The sequence below is a fragment of the Heteronotia binoei genome, chromosome 3 (assembly GCF_032191835.1).
Source record: "Heteronotia binoei isolate CCM8104 ecotype False Entrance Well chromosome 3, APGP_CSIRO_Hbin_v1, whole genome shotgun sequence".
Classification (NCBI taxonomy): Eukaryota; Metazoa; Chordata; class Lepidosauria; order Squamata; family Gekkonidae; genus Heteronotia; species Heteronotia binoei.
Window position 1 is genome coordinate 189,181,745 of NC_083225.1, and position 17,186 is coordinate 189,198,930.

General features: G+C 48.7%; 1 protein-coding gene across 1 annotated transcript in view; it reads right to left on the minus strand.

Moving 5' to 3' along the window:
* LOC132569155 (unconventional myosin-VIIa-like) overlaps positions 1 to 17,186 on the minus strand; it is an 88,373-nt gene that overhangs the window by 53,418 nt on the left and 17,769 nt on the right. The window contains exons 5-9 of the mRNA XM_060235341.1: positions 14,769 to 14,911; positions 11,655 to 11,768; positions 6,745 to 6,898; positions 3,523 to 3,599; positions 1,053 to 1,172 (exon numbers count right to left, since the gene is read on the minus strand). Of these exons, the coding sequence (XP_060091324.1) occupies positions 1,053 to 1,172; positions 3,523 to 3,599; positions 6,745 to 6,898; positions 11,655 to 11,768; positions 14,769 to 14,911 (608 nt within the window). The remainder of the gene's footprint in view (positions 1 to 1,052; positions 1,173 to 3,522; positions 3,600 to 6,744; positions 6,899 to 11,654; positions 11,769 to 14,768; positions 14,912 to 17,186) is intronic.

Consider the following 17,186-nt stretch of genomic DNA (forward strand, 5'->3'; position numbering starts at 1 on the left):
TTGAACTTGGTACAATTTCAATCTGCCGCCTAAAGGAAGCAGGAACGATCTGGTGAAATCCTGAAGCTGAACTTTCGCCAGACAATTATGTTCCCTAGAGCAGGGGTGTCAAACATGCGGCCCTGAGGCCGAATCACCTCGGGAAAAGTGGCCCCCGGAGCGAAGAAATTTATGCAGCAGCTCACCACTTTAATGCCAGGAGCTCACAAAGTTGAATTCTTGCTCACAAGACTTCACAGCTCAGAGGGAACATTGGGTGGGAATCTTAGATCACAGCCTGACTATCTAACCCTGGGGTGTCGAACTCAATTTGTTATGAGGGCCAGATCTGACATAAATGAGACTTTTTTGGGCCAAGCCATGTTCGACTGTGCCATGTGTGTACCTATTTTAGGTAGCAGAGATATAAACTTCATAAAGGACACAGACAAACACAAAGATTTTTTTAATTTTTTTTAAATATAAAACATGCTTAAAACATTACCACTCGTTGGCCTTAAAGGTGCTTTCTTTGTATCTCTCCCATGGGATACAGGGAACCGGGCAAAGGAAACTCTGGCTCTTTCCTTCCTTCCCCAGGGGACCAGAAGGGAGAGGAGCCTCCGCCAATAGAACGAAGAGAGACTTGGCTCAGTTGTTCTGCTGTGTGATTGAGAGAGCTTGCCAAAGCAAGCTCTCTCAATCACACAGCAGAACAACTGAGCCAAGCCTCTCCTTCCTCCCCAAGGGAGGAGCCTCAACCAATAGAGAAAATCAAGGTTTTGCTTTGTAGCTCATGTACAATTGAGCAAGCCTGGCAAAGCAAGCTGAGATGCAGAAGGAATCAAGAGAGAGGGAGAAGGAAGCAGATGACAGCCAGTTGCTCGGGGGCCTGATAGGAGCCCTCCAGGGGCCTGATTTGGCCCCTAGGTCACATGTTTGACACCCCTGGCCTAACCACTAAATTGTGCTAGTTTTCTGGATAGGGGCAACGGACTTTGACAATTCTGTAACTGAGGAAGAAGAGGAAAAGAGAAGCAGAGGCAGAACCGCAAGCGTGATCCAGTCCTGACCTTTACAAAAGCGTCCCTCACATCCAGAGCCTGCTCCATGCTGAGGGGGGTAGAGACGGTCTCCCCCCGCGTGATAATTGTCCTGCTGGTGAGACAGTTCATCACATCCTGAGGATCCACCTGGATGCGCAGAAAAGAAAAGAAAAACAGGCCAATAACTGTTCCATCTGACAACGAGCAGCTATTTATCGTTGTTAGCTGTGTCAGTTAAGTAGAACCTCCATGTCAAGAGGCAGTATAGCTGAGGCAAAGACCTTGGGAATCCTAAGAAAAGGGAAGGCGTTTGCTCCATTTTGCTCTGATTGCAAATTTCTCTGAGGGACCTGTAGATAGAAGTTTAGGCTCCGTTCAAACATCAAGGGAAACCTGGGTTTTATTAAACAACTACAGTGATTGTGAAGTTAGAAGGAAAAGAAAGAGACCTAACACGAGATGGAGTGACTCGACCAAGAAAACCACAGCCCTCAATTGGCAAGACAAGACTTCAGCAAGGATGATAGCAATAGGGCGTTTGGGGAGGTTACAGATTCATAAGAACATAAGAGAAGCCATGTTGGATCAGGCCAATGACCCATCCAGTCCAACACTCTGTGCCACACAATGGCCAAAACAAACCAAGTGCCATTAGGAGGTCCAGCAGTGGGGCCAGGACACTAGAAGCCCTCCCACTGTCCCTAACCCAAGCACCAAGCACCAAGAATACAGAGCATCACTGTCCCAGATAGAGTTTCAACAATAAGCTGTGGCTAAGAGCCACTGATGGTCCTCTGCTCCAGATGTTTATTCAATCCCCTCTTGAAGCTGTCTATGCTTGTAGCCGCCGCCACTTCCTGTGGCAGTGAATTTCATGTGTTAATCACCCTTTGGATGAAGAAGGGCTTCCTTTTATCCGTTCTAACCCGACTGCTCAGCAATTTCACTGAATGTCCGCGAGTTCTCATAATGTGAGAATCTATCCCATGCATAATCTTGTAAACCTCTATCAGTTGACGTTTCTCCAAGTTAAAGGACCCCAAGCGTTTTAACCTTTCTTCACAGGGAAAGTGTCCCAACCCTTTAATCATTCTAGTTGCCCTTTTCTTCACTTTTTCCAGTGCAATAATATCGTTTTTAAGGTGCGGTGACCAGAATTGTACACAGTACTCCAAATGAGACCGCACCATCGATTTATACAGGGGCGTTATGATACTGGCTGATTTGATACTGATTTGATTTGTTTTCAATTCCCTTCCTAATAATAAGGGAATTGTTTTCAATTCCCTTCCTAATAATTCCCAGCATGGCGTTGGCCTTTTTTATTGCAATCGCACACTGTCTCGACATTTTCAGTGAGTCATTTTCAGTGAGTTATCTACCACGACCCCAAGATTTCTCTCTTGGTCAGTCTCTACCAATTCATACCCCATCATTCACAGACAAGACGGAAGACTCTTTCTTTGAACGGGCAGCTTCTGTGAGAGCCCCCTCAGCCCCACCCACCTCACAGGGTGTCCGTTGTGGGGAAGGAAGGGAAAGGAGATTGTAGGCCACTCTGAGACTCTGTCGTTTAAAGGGCAGCTTCTGTGAGAGCCCCCTCAGCCACACCCACCTCATGGGGTATCTGTTGTGGGGGAGGAAGGGAAAGGAGATTGTAGGCCGCTCTCTGTCCTTGAAAGGGCAGCTTCTGTGAGAGCCCCCTCAGCCCCACCCACCTCACAGGGTGTCCATTGTGGGGGAGGAAGGGAAAGGAGATTGTAGGCCACTTTGAGACTCTGTTGTTTAAAGGGCAGCTTCTGTGAGAGCCCTCTCAGCCCCACCCACTTCACAGGGTATCTGTTGTGGGGGAGGAAGGGAAAGGAGATTGTAGGCCGCTCTCTGTCCTTGAAAGGGCAGCTTCTGTGAGAGCCCCCTCAGCCCCACCCACCTCACAGGGTGTCCGTTGTGGGGAAGGAAGGGAAAGGAGATTGTAGGCCACTCTGAGACTCTGTCGTTTAAAGGGCAGCTTCTGTGAGAGCCCTCTCAGCCCCACCCACCTCATGGGGTATTTGTTGTGGGGGAGGAAGGGAAAGTAGATTGTAGGCCGCTCTCTGTCCTTGAAAGGGCAGCTTCTGTGAGAGCCCCCTCAGCCCCACCCACCTCACAGGGTGTCCGTTGTGGGGGAGGAAGGGAAAGGAGATTGTAGGCCACTCTGAGGCTCTGTCGTTTAAAGGGCAGCTTCTGTGAGAGCCCTCTCAGCCCCACCCACCTCACGGGGTACCTGTTGTGGGGGAGGAAGGAGGTTGTAAGCCGCTCTGAGTCTCTGATTCAGAGAGAAGAGCAGGGTATAAATCTGCAATTCTTCTTCTAATTTATGAGGGGTCAGATGCTACTATTCTTAATTTCAGGGTGATCCTCTCTCTGGAATCATAACTAGAGTCACAAGAATTCCAAATGACTGGTATAAAGAAACCCTGAAGGGGAAACAAGTCGAGGAACAAGAAATTCACCTCACCTCCAGTAACGAAGCTGCAGTGATCAGAGACGTCGAGTGAAGGACTTCACAGGCATCCAGGTTGTCATAGCTTCGAGCTGTAAGGGGTAGAAGCAGAGGCAAGAAAGCTGTGGAAAAGTCCGGCTGAAGGGGCATAATGCCAGCTCCAACACGTTTAAGGCTTTTCAGTTTGGTCTGCTCTCTCTGAGAGCCAGTTTGGTGTAGTGGTTAAGGGTGCGGACTCTTATCTGCGAGAACCGGGTTTGATTCCCCACTCCTCCACTTGCAGCTGCTGGAATGGCCTGGGGTCAGCTGTAGCTCTCTTATCTGGGAGAACCGGGTTTGATTCCCCACTCCTCCACTTGCAGCTGCTGGAATGGCCTTGGGACAGCCAGAGCTCTCTTATCTGGGAGAACCGGGTTTGATTCCCCACTCCTCCACTTGCAGCTGCTGGAATGGCCTTAGGTCAGCCACAGCTCTTGCAGGAGTTGTCCTTGAAAGGGCAGCTGCTGTGAGAGCTCTCTCAGCCGCACCCGCCTCACAGGGTGTCTGCTGTGGGTGTGTGGGGGGGGGGAGAAGATATAGGAGATCGTAAGCCGCACTGAGTTTTTGATTCAGAGAGAAGGGTGGGGTATAAATCTGCAGTCATCTTCTTCTTCTAGTACGTTTTTATTCCACTTTTTCTTTGAGGAACTGATGGTGGCTAACATCCCTTTCCCATTTTATCTTCACAACAACACTGTGAGGTTGGCTGGGCCGAGAGTGGAAAACTGGCCACACATCACCTAGCAGGCTTCAGGATGGACAAGAGGAAATGCTTCTTTACTCAATGAGTGATGAAAATGTGGAATTTGCTGCCAAAGGATGTAGTGATGACCACATGAATGAACAGTTTACAAGATTAAGCATGGGACGGAGAAAGTAGAGAAAGATGTCCTTTTCTCCCTTTCTCACAATATAAGAACTCGTGGGCATTCAATGAAATTGCTGAGCTGTCGGGTTAGAACGGATAAAAGGAAGTCCTTCTTCACCCAAAGGGTGATTAACACGTGGAATTCACTGCCACAGGAGGTGGTGGTGGCTACAAGCATGGCCAGCTTCAAGAGGGGATTGGCTAGATCAGGGATGGCCAATGGTAGCTCTCCGGATGTTTTTTTTGTTTACAACTCCCATCAGCCCCAGCAAGCATGGCCAATGGCTGGGGCTGATAGGAATTGTAGGCAAAAAAATAATAATCTGGAGAGCTACCTTTGGCCACCCCTGCGATAGATATATGGAGCAGAGGTCCATCAGCGGCTATTAGCCATAGCATTTTATTGGAACTGTCTGTGGCAGTGATGCTCTGTATTCTTGGTGCTTGTGTGTGGGGGGGGGGGCAAAGTGGGAGGGCTTCTAGCCCCACTTGTGGACCGCCTGATGGCACGGGGTTTTTTTGGCCACTGTGTGACACAGAGTGTTGGACTGGATGGGCCATTGGCCTGATCCAGCATGGCTTCTCTTATGTTCTTAAGTGACACAGAGTGTTGGACTGGATGGGCCATTGGCCTGATCCAACATGGCTTCTCTTATGTTCTTAAGTGACACAGAGTGTTGGACTGGATGGGCCATTGGCTTGATCCAACAGGGCTTCTCTTATGTTCTTATGTGACACAGTGTTGGACTGGATGGGCCATTGGCCTGATCCAACATGACTTCTCTTATGTTCTTATGTGACACAGAGTGTTGGACTGGATGGGCCATTGGCCTGATCCAACATGGCTTCTCTTTTGTTCTTATGTGACACAGAGTGTTGGACTGGATGGGCCATTGGCCTGATCCATCATGGCTTCTCTGATGTTCTTATGTGACACAGAGTGTTGGACTGGAGGGGCCACTGGCCTGATCCAACATGGCTTCTCTTATGTTCTTATGTGACACAGAATGTTGGACTGGATGGGCCACTGGCCTGATCCAACATGGCTTCTCTTATGTTCTTGTGTGACACAGAGTGTTGGACTGGATGGGCCACTGGCCTGATCCAACATGGCTTCTCTGATGTTGTTATGTGACACAGAGTGTTGGACTGGATGGGCCATTGGCCTGATCCAACATGGCTTCTCTTATGTTCTTATGTGACCCAGAGTGCTGGACTGGTTAGCCCATTGGCCTGATCCAACAGGGCTTCTCTTATGTGACACAGAGTGTTGGACTGGATGGGCCATTGGCCTGATCCATCATGGCTTCTCTGATGTTCTTATGTGACACAGAGTGTTGGACTGGATGGGCCATTGGCCTGATCCAACATGGCTTCTCTTATGTTCTTAAGTGACACAGAGTGTTGGACTGAATGGGCCATTGGCCTGATCCAACATGGCTTCTCTGATGTTCTTAAGTGACACAGAGTGTTGGACTGGATGGGCCATTGGCCTGATCCAACATGGCTTCTCTTATGTTCTTAAGTGACACAGAGTGTTGGACTGAATGGGCCATTGGCCTGATCCATCATGGCTTCTCTGATGTTCTTAAGTGACACAGAGTGTTGGACTGGATGGGCCATTGGCCTGATCCAGCATGGCTTCTCTTATGTTCTTATGTGACACAGAGTGTTGGACTGAATGGGCCATTGGCCTGATCCAACATGGCTTCTCTTATGTTCTTATGTGACACAGAGTGTTGGACTGAATGGGCCATTGGCCTGATCCAACATGGCTTCTCTGATGTTCTTATGTGACACAGAGTGTTGGACTGGATGGGCCATTGGCCTGATCCAGCATGGCTTCTCTTATGTTCTTAACAGCTTCAAAAGCGGATTACTCAGATTCATGGAGACTAGGTCTATCAGTGGCTACTAGCCATGGGGACTGAGGGAAACCTCTGCATTCAGAGGCACTGATCCTCTGAATCCCAGAAACCCAGGGCAACCTCAGGGGAAGGCCTCAGTCTTTCTGCCCTATTGGCTTTCTAGAGGGACTGTTTCACCACTGCATGAGACCGGATGCTGGTCTAGATGGACCCTCATTGGTCTGATCCAGACAGAGAGTTCCATCAATATGCTGTGGCTAATAGCCATTGATGGGCTCCTTCCCCCACCGTAACAGGAACACATAAGCAAGGAAAATATCAGTGGGAAAGCCTATATGCGAAGATCACAGAAAGTTTTTTCTCAGGTGAGTCCCGCTTCCCTTACCTGCAAATTGACTCTGGAATAAAACCTAATTCACCCCCCCCCCTGAAAAATGGGCCTCTATTTCCTGGGCATACTACCTTCATACCGCAAGTTCCCCATGTGCAAGATGGCGGCCAAGAGCTTGGAGATCTCCCAGTTCTCGGTGTCAGTGAACATGAGGACTTTCATGGCCGCCCGGATGTTGGAGTACTCTTTGCTATCGTCTCTGCCGTCGCAGGTAATGCAGTTACCCTAGGGGAGGAGATGCAGGATACATGAATACATAAACCTGCTTTCAACCAGACCAGAGGGCTTCCAAGGGGTCTGGAGACCAAGTCCTGTGAAGAAAGGTTGCAGGAGCTGGGGATGTTTAGCCTGGAGAGGAGGCGGCTGAGAGGTGATACGATCACCATCTTCAAGTCCTTGAAGGGCTGACATAGAGGATGATGTGGAATTATTTTCTGTTGCCCCAGAAGGTTAGACCAGAACCAATGGTTTGGAATTAAATCAGAAGAGCTTCCAGCTCAACTTAGGAAGAACTTCCTGACAGAGCAGTTCCTCAGTGGAACAGGCTTCCTCCTTAGATGGAGTGGAATTCTAGCAGGAGCTCCTTTGCATATTAGGCCACACCTCCTGATGTAGCCCATCTTTCAAGAGCTTACAAATAAGAGCCTTGTAAGCTCTTGGAGGATTGGCTACATCCTCGGGAGATGGTGGGCTCTCCTTCCTGGGAGGTTTTTAACAGAGGCTAGATGGCCATCTGACCGCAATGAAGATCCTGTGAGTTTAGGGAGAGGTGTTTGTGAGTTTCCTGCATTGTGCAGGGGGTTCCTCGGGAGGTGGTGGGCTCTCCTTCCTGGGAGGTTTTTAAACAGAGGCTAGATGGCCATCTGACCGCAATGAAGATGCTGTGAGTTTAGGGGGAGGTGTTTGTGAGTTTCCTGCATTGTGCAGGGGGTTCCTCGGGAGGTGGTGGGCTCTCCTTCCTGGGAGGTTTTTAAACAGAGGCTAGATGGCCATCTGACTGCAATGAAGATGCTGTGAGTTTAGGGGGAGGTGTTTGTGAGTTTCCTGCATTGTGCAGGGGGTTCCTCGGGAGGTGGTGGGCTCTCCTTCCTGGGAGGTTTTTAAACAGAGGCTAGATGGCCATCTGACCGCAATGAAGATCCTGTGAATTTAGGGGGAGGTGTTTGTGAGTTTCCTGCATTGTGCAGGGGGTTTCTCGGGAGGTGGTGGGCTCTCCTTCCTGGGAGGTTTTTAAACAGAGGCTAGATGGCCATCTGACCGCAATGAAGATGCTGTGAATTTAGGGGGATGTATCTGTGAGTTTCCTGCATTGTGCAGGGGGTTGGACTAGATGACCCTGGGGGTACCTTCCAATTCTATGATTTTATGATTCTACAGTAATGTCTACTCCATAGAAAGCCCAAGTACAAGAGGAGTATTTTTTTAAAAGCACAGCAAAGTAGGAAAGATAATGAAACCGATATGGTGGTGGCAGCTGCTGCCGAAAACTTATTTTAATCTGCACAGCCAATCAGATCTCTAACGGCCTATCGGAAGACCTGTCAGGCAGGAGCTCCACGTGACCACGCCCGTTTTCTAAGAACACTTGGTGGACACCAGATAAGGTGTCAGCAGGCACCGGGGTGCCCATCCTTAAACAAAAGATTGAAACTGGAGAGCCAGTTTGGTGGAGTGATAAAGTGCGCGGACTCTTATCTGGGAGAACCGGGTTGGATGTGAAGACGATTTGTAGGCGTTCCAAGGAGCAGTGAAAACAAAGCCATGAAAGTGAGACAAAATTTTAAAGACGCCCCACTTACCTACTGGATCAACAACAAAGAAGACGGTCACAAGAAGAAGAGTCAATGCACTCGAAACGACATTGCAGGGGTGGCCAACAGTAGATCTCCAGATGCTTTTTGCCTACAAATCCCATCAGCCCCAGCCAGCGTGGCCAATGGCTGGGGTTGATGGGAGTTGTAGGCAAAAAAACATCAGGAGAGCTACCATTGGCCACCCCTGTAATATTGGAGTGGTCTTGGATATTGTCGGACTTGTATCACAGCTCCATATTTTTTCTATAGGACATTGATCCATCATACAGTAGGAGCAGCGTGTACTTTCGGTTCCGGGGGGATTTTGTGTTGTACAAATATGCTTGTTTATATTATGTTTGGTTATCACGGTAAGCACTGTGTTTGTTACTAGTAAATACTGGATAAGTAGGAACAAAAAGGAGTATTATTTGATTTAAGAACATAAGAGAAGCCATGTTGGATCAGGCCAATGGCCCATCCAGTCCAACACTCTGTGTCACACAGTGGCCAAAAAAAATTATACACACACACACACACACTGTGGCTAATAGTCACTGATGGACCTCTGCTCCATATTTTTATCTAACCCCCTCTTGAAGCTGGCTATGCTTGTAGCCGCCACCACCTCCTGTGGCAGTGAATTCCACATGTTAATCACCCTTTGGGTGAAGAAGTACTCCCTTTTATCCGTTTTAACCCAACTGCTCAGCAATTTCATTGAATGCCCACGAGTTCCTGTATTGTGAGAAAGGGAGAAAAGGACTTCTTTCTCTACTTTCTCCATCCCATGCATCACCTTGCAAACCTCTATCATGTCACCCCGCAGTTGACGTTTCTCCAAGCTAAAGAGCCCCAAGCGTTTCAATCTTTCTTCATAGGGAAAGTGTTCCAACCCTTTAATCATTCCACTTGCCCTTTTCTGCACTTTTTCCAATGCTATAATATCCTTTTTGAGGTGCGGTGACCAGAACTGCACACAGTATTCCAAATGAGACCGCACCATCGATTTATACAGGGGCATTATGATGCTGGCTGATTTGTTTTCAATTTTTGTTACACGGAGAGGCTTGGAGGTGTTTTCTAAAACATGAACAAGGGATAGAGAAGGTAGAGAAAGAAGGCCTTTTCTCCCTTTCTCACAATACAAGAACATCGTAGGCATTCGATGAAATTGGCTGCAATGAAATTGCAAAACTGGCCACACGTCACCTAGGGGCTTCAGGATGGACAAGAGGAAATGCTTCTTTACTCAATGAGTGATGAAAATGTGGAATTTGCTGCCAAAGGATGTAGTGATGGCCACACGAATGGACAGTTTACAACAGGGGTGGCCAACGGTAGCTCTCCAGATGTTTTTTGCCTATAACTCCCATCAGCCCCAGCCATTGGCCATGCTGGCTGGGGATGATGGGAGTTGTAGGCAAAAAACCATCTGGAGAGCTACAAGTTGGCCACCCCTGGTTTACAAGATTATGCATGGAATGGAGGAAGTAGAGAAAGAAGTCCTTTTCTCCCTTTCTCACAATACAAGAACTCGTGGGCATTCGATGAAATTGCTGAGCAGTCGGATTGGAACTGATAAAAGGAAGTCCTTCTTCACCCAAAGGGTGATTCACACATGGAATTCACTGCCACAGGAGGTGGTGGTGGCTACAAACATGACAGCTTCAAGAGGGGATTGGATAAGCATATGGAGCTGAGATCCATCAGCGACTCTTAGCCACAGCATATTGTCGGAACTCTCTGTCTTGGCCAGTGATGCTTTGCATTCATGTGCTTGGGAGGTGCACAGTGGAAGGGTTTCTAGCCCCACTGGTGGACCTCCTAATGGCACCTGGGTTTTTTGGCCACTGTGCGACACAGAGTTGGAATGGATGGGCCATTGGCCTGATACAACATGGCTTCTCTTATGTTCTTATTTTCATCAGTGACTCTTAGCCACTGCATATTGTCGGAACTCTCTGTCTGGGCCAGTGATGTTCTGTATTCTTGTGCTTGGGAGGTGCACAGTGGAAGGGTTTCTAGCCCCACTGGTAGACTTCCTAAAGGCACCTGGGTTTTTTGGCCATTGTGTGACACAGAGTGTTGGACTGGATGGGCCATTGGCCTGATCCAACATGGCTTCTCTTATGTTCTTATGTGACACAGAGTATTGGACTGGATGTGCCATTGGCCTGCTCCAACATGGCTTCTCTTATGTTCTTAAGTGACACAGAGTGAATGGACTGGATGGGCCATTGGCCTGATCCAACATGGCTTCTCTTATGTTCTTATATGACACAGAGTGTTGGACTGGATGGGCCATTGGCCTGATCCAACATGGCTTCTCTTATGTTCTTAAGTGACACAGAGTGAATGGACTGGATGGGCCATTGGCCTGATCCATTATGGCTTCTCTTATTTTCTTATGCGACACAGAGTGTTGGACTGGATGGACCATTGGCCTGATCCAACATGGCTTCTCTTATGTTCTTATGTGACACAGAGTGTTGGACTGGATGTGCCATTGGCCTGCTTCAACATGGCTTCTCTTATGTTCTTATGTGACACAGAGTGTTGGACTGGATGGGCCATTGGCCTGATCCAACATGGCTTCTCTTATGTTCTTATGTGACACAGAGTGTTGGACTGGATGGGCCATTGGCCTGATCCAACATGGCTTCTCTTATGTGACACAGAGTGTTGGACTGGATGTGCCATTGGCCTGCTCCAACATGGCTTCTCTTATGTTCTTATGTGACACAGAGTGAATGAACTGGATGGGCCATTGGCCTGATCCAACATGGTGTCTCTTATGTTCTTATATGACACAGAGTGTTGGACTGGATGGGCCATTGGCCTGATCCAACATGGCTTCTCTTATGTTCTTATGTGACACAGAGTATTGGACTGGATGGGCCACTGGCCTGATCCAACATGGCTTCTCTTTTGTACTTAAGTGACACAGAGTGAATGAACTGGATGGGCCATTGGCCTGATCCAACATGGCTTCTCTTATATTCTTATGTTCAAAGAATTAGCTCTCACGGGGATGGGTACCAGTTCAGAAGGCTGTCCACCTGCAGACAACAGACATGGGCTTCTTGCCTCCACGACAACAAGGCTAACGCGCCTGCAAAAATGCCCAGGTTTTAACCATAACTCACCACGTGTTTTCCCCCGAAACCATGCCCTGAGGTGCTCACCATAGAGAGGTAGTTATAGTCCGCTGCCTTCCCGAGACCCAGCACCTTCTTCTGATCAGGTGTCATTCCTTTCAGCATGCAATAGAAGATGTGGTAGTTTCTCTCGTCGTGGGCCTGGAGGAGGAGGAGGAGGAGGAGGAGGAGAAGGTGTAGAATTCTCTTAGGCTGTCAGGGGGCTGCTTTGCGCAGCCAGATCTGATGTTATCTTCTCAGCAGCCCTGTGAAGTCGGTCAGGTATGATCCACACACTCACCATTGGTATAGGAAACTATGGGATACGCAGGGCTTTTTTTAGTAGAAAAAGCCCAGCAGGAACTCGTTTACATATTAGGCCACACCCCTGGCATCTCCATCGATTTGCGTTGGGTTTTTTGTAGGCAAAGCTCAGCTGGGACTCATTTGTATATTAGGCCACACCCCCTGACACCAAGCCAGCCAGAACTGTGTTCCTGTGCATTCCCGCTCAAAAGAAGCCCTGGGGATACATATATATATAGGGAAAGGAAAGGAAAGGAAAGGAAAGGAAAGGAAAGGAAAGGAAAGGAAAGGAAAGGAAAGGAAAGGAAAGGAAAGGAAAGGAAAGGAAAGGAAAGGAAAGGAAAGGAAAGGAAAGGAAAGGAAAGGAAAGGAAAGGAAAGGAAAGGTCCCCTGTGCAAGCAGCAGTCGTTTCCGACTCTGGGGTGACGTTGCTGTCACAACGTTTTCACGGCAGATTTTTTACGGGATAAGCAATTGGCTAATTGGCTGAAAGCTGTTCTTAGCAAATTACATCTTCTCGGTTTCTCCCCTGAAACTATTGATATTGGATTGGACAACAGACACCCTGTGAGATGGGTGGGGCTGAGAGGGCTCTCACAGCAGCTGCCCTTTCAAGTACAACCTCTGCCAGAGCTAAGGCTGACCCAAGGCCATGCTAGCAGGTGCAAGTGGAGGAGTGGGGGAATCAAACCCGGTTCTCCCAGATAAGAGAGCTCTGGCTGACCCAAGGCCATCTCAGCAGGTGCAAGTGGAGAAGGGGGGAGTCAAACCCGGTTCTCCCAGAGAAGAGAGCTATGGCTGACCCAAGGCCATTCAAACAGTGCAAGTGGAGGAGTGGGGAATCAAACCCGGTTCTCCCAGATAAGAGAGCTCTGGCTGACCCAAGGCCATCTCAGCAGGTGCAAGTGGAGAAGGGGGGAGTCAAACCCGGTTCTCCCAGAGAAGAGAGCTATGGCTGACCCAAGGCCATTCTAACAGGTGCAAGTGGAGGAGTGGGGAATCAAACCCGGTTCTCCCAGATAAGAGTCCACGCACTTAACCACTACACCAAACTGGCTCTCTGGAACCAGGCTCTGAACTGGAACCCTGAGCCTGCTTCGGCGGGGAGGGCGGGATATAAATCCAATATCTTCATCTACCTCACAGGGTGTCTGTTGTGGGGGAGGAAGGGAAAGGAGATTGTGAGCCGCTCTGAGACTCTTCGGAGTGGAGGGTGGGATATAAATCCAATATCTTCATCTACCTCACAGGGTGTCTGTTGTGGGGGAGGAAGGTAAAGGAGATTGTGAGCCTCTCTGAGACTCTTCGGAGTGGAGGGCGGGATATAAATCCAATATCTTCATCTACCTCACAGGGTGTCTGTTGTGGGGGAGGAAGGTGAAGGAGATTGTGAGCCTCTCTGAGACTCTTCAGAGTGGAGGGCGGGATATAAATCCAATATCTTCATCTACCTCATAGGGTGTCTGTTGTGGGGAGGAAGGTAAAGGAGATTGTGAGCCTCTCTGAGACTCTTCAGAGTGGAGGGCGGGATATAAATCCAATATCTTCATCTACCTCATAGGGTGTCTGTTGTGGGGGAGGAAGGTAAAGGAGATTGTGAGCCTCTCTGAGACTCTTCGGAGTGGAGGGCGGGATATAAATCCAATATCTTCATCTACCTCACAGAATGTCTGTTGTGGGGGAGGAAGGGAAAGGAGATTGTGAGCCGCTCTGAGACTCTTCGGAGTGGAGGGTGGGATATAAATCCAATATCTTCATCTACCTCATAGGGTGTCTGTTGTGGGGGAGGAAGGTAAAGGAGATTGTGAGCCTCTCTGAGACTCTTCGGAGTGGAGGGCGGGATATAAATCCAATATCTTCATCTACCTGACAGGGTGTCTGTTGTGGGGGAGGAAGGTAAAGGAGATTGTGAGCCTCTCTGAGACTCTTCAGAGTGGAGGGCGGGATATAAATCCAATATCTTCATCTACCTCACAGGGTGTCTGTTGTGAGGGAGGAAGGGAAAGGAGATTGTGAGCCGCTCTGAGACTCTTCGGAGTGGAGGGCGGGATATAAATCCAATATCTTCTTCTTCTAAGAGCCACATAGAATAAATGTCAGATGTCTGAGAGCTGTAAGACATGGGCGTCAGGTGTTTGAGTACTGCAAGACAGGGAGGAAGGCCTATTTAGATAAGTATAGCCGTGAACGTACAATAGTTGTACAATACCAGTTATGTTGACTCTGTTTTGAGTTTATGGGAATGCTCTATGGTCTTGTTATGTGTAGTGATATAGCAACATGCAGAATGTACTGTCTTTATTTCTCTATTCCCTCTTCCTGTCTATGTATCTTTCACTTCTATTTCTATTTCCCCTCCCTTGTCTTTTCATGGAAAATCGATACAAACTTTAAAAGGGAAAAAAAGACAGGGAGGGAGGAGGGGAGGGAAGAAGGGGAGAAAGTAACTTTAACCTTAAATGTATTGTCCATGCTGCCCCCTGGCTTGGCTTGAAGAAATGATTTGAAGAGACACATGCCTTCTCCATGCTAGCTGAAAAGCAGTGGAGGCTTTGAGAGCCACATAGTATGTGTGAAAGAGCCACAGGTGGCTCCCAAGCCACAGTTTGGCTACCCCTGCTCTAAGAGCTTTCAGGGCTCTTGCTACAGGGCCTACTGTAAGCTCCAAGAGGATTGGCTAGATCAGAGAGGTGTGGCCTAATATGCAAAGGAGTTTCTGCTACAAAAAAAAGCCCCGGTCACCATGTCAGCTGCAACCTAACGGGACCTCCCACTTCTACACAAAGGAGTTGCCACCAAAGATGGAGTCTGTTGTGAAGAAGAGCGAGCCTCTCTGTGCTGTGTGAATGTCCTCACCTGTCGACAAACCCGAGATTTCTCCAGCAAGTACTGCTCGATCTTCGCTCCCTCGATAGCACCTCGCTTGTTGAAGTGGATGTCAATGTATTTGCCGAAGCGGCTGGAATTGTCGTTGCGAATGGTCTTCGCATTCCCGAAAGCTGGTGATGACCAAGAGAGGACAGGGTCATTCATATTTTTGGAGAAGGAATGTATTAGTAGGGCTGTTACTCTTCTAAGGGTTGCCCACTTCCTGGAGATTTGAGGGGGAGGAGCCTGCGGACAAGGGGGGTTGAGGAGGGGAAGGAACCCAATGGGGCATGATACCATAGAGTCCACCCTCCAAATCAGTGATTTTCTGCAAGGGAACTGATCCCAATAAGAACAACATAAGAAGAGCCTAGCTGAATCAGACCAGTGGTCCATCTTGTCCAGCCTCCTGTCTCACACAGTGGCCAACCAGTTCCTCTGGAGGGCCAACAACAGGGCACAGAGGCTGAGGCCTTCCCCTGAGAAGAACATCAGAAGAGCCCTGTTGGATCAGACCAGCAGTCCATCTAGTCCAGCCTTCTGTCTCACACAGTGGCCAACCAGTTGCTCTGGAGGGCCAACAACAGGGCAGAGAGGCTGAGGCCTTCCCCTGAGAACATCAGAAGAGCCCTGCTGGATCAGACCAGTGGTCCATCTAGTCCAGCATTCTGCCTCACTCAGCAGCCAACCAGTTCCTCTGGAGGGCCAACAACAGGGCACAGAGGCTGAGGCCTTCCCCTGAGAAGAACATAAGAAGAGCCCTGCTCGGTCAGACCAGGGAGGGTCCATCTAGTCCAGCAGCCCATCTCAAACAGTGGTCAATCAATTCATCTGCAGGACCAACAAGAAGGTATAGAGGCCAAGGCCTTCCTCTGATGTTAGCAACCCTAGAGTATCACAGAAAGAAGTAAGAAATCACTAACTGTGGATTATTAACAAAATAACATTCGATAAGAAAAATGTCAGTATTAAATGCAAACGGATGTACGATTCTGTTATTCTTTATCCAAAGACTCCAGAATGCATTTATCAAAGAACAGTTGTTACTCTTGACTTCGGAGAACATCTGAAGACATTTGGGGATGGGCAAACATCACACCGTCAACTGATGTGTTCCCAGCCCTCAGTTTATTCCAATTTATAGGCACCAGAAATTTTATATAGGCAGCTTTAAGAGGAAAAAAAAATTCTGGAGCTTGGATCAACATCTGGAGCAGAGGTCCATCAGTGGCTCTTAGCCCCAGGTCATTGTTGGAACTCTCTGTCTGGGGCAAGTGATGCTATTTATTCTTGGTGCTTGGGGGAGCAACAGTGGGAGGACGTCTAGTGCCCTGGCCCCACTGGTGGACCTCCTGATGGCGCCTGTTTTTTTGGCCACTGTGTGACACATTGTGTTGGACTGGATGGGCCATTGGCCTGATCCAACATGGCTTCTCTTATGTTCTTATGTGACACAGAGTGTTGGACTGGATGGGCCATTGGCCTGATCCAACAGGGCTTCTCTTATGTTCTTAAGTGACTCAGTGTGTTGGACTGGATGGGCCATTGGCCTGATCCAGCATGGCTTCTCTTATGTTCTTAAGTGAGACAGAGTGTTGGACCGGATGGGCCATTGGCCTGATCCAACATGGCTTCTCTTATGTTCCTATGTGACACAGAGTGTTGGACTGGATGGGCCATTGGCCTGATCCAGCATGGCTTCTCTTATGTTCTTATGTGACACAGAGTGTTGGACTAGATGGGCCATTGGCCTGATCCAACATGGCTTCTCTTATGTGACACAGAGTGTTGGACTGGATGGGCCATTGGCCTGATCCAACATTGCTTCTCTGATGTCCTTATGTGACACAGAGTGTTGGACTGGATGGGCCATTGGCCTGATCCAACATGGCTTCTCTGATGTCCTTATGTGACACAGAGTGTTGGACTGGAGGGGCCATTGGCCTGATCCAACATGGCTTCTCTTATGTTCTTATGTGACACAGAGTGTTGGACTGGATGGGCCATTGGCCTGATCCAACATGGCTTCTCTTATGTTCTTATGTGACACAGAGTGTTGGACTGGATGGGCCATTGGCCTGATCCAACATGGCTTCTCTTATGTTCTTATGTGACACAGAGTGTTGGACTGGAGGGGCCACTGGCCTGATCCAACATGGCTTCTCTGATGTCCTTATGTGACACAGAGTGTTGGACTGGATGGGCCACTGGCCTGATCCAACAGGGCTTCTCTTATGTCCTTATGTGACACAGAGTGTTGGACTGGATGGGCCATTGGCCTGATCCAACAGGGCTTCTCTTATGTTCTTATGTGACACAGAGTGTTGGACTGGATGGGCCACTGGCCTGATCCAACAGGGCTTCTCTTATGTGACACAGAGTGTTGGACTGGATGGGCCATCGGCC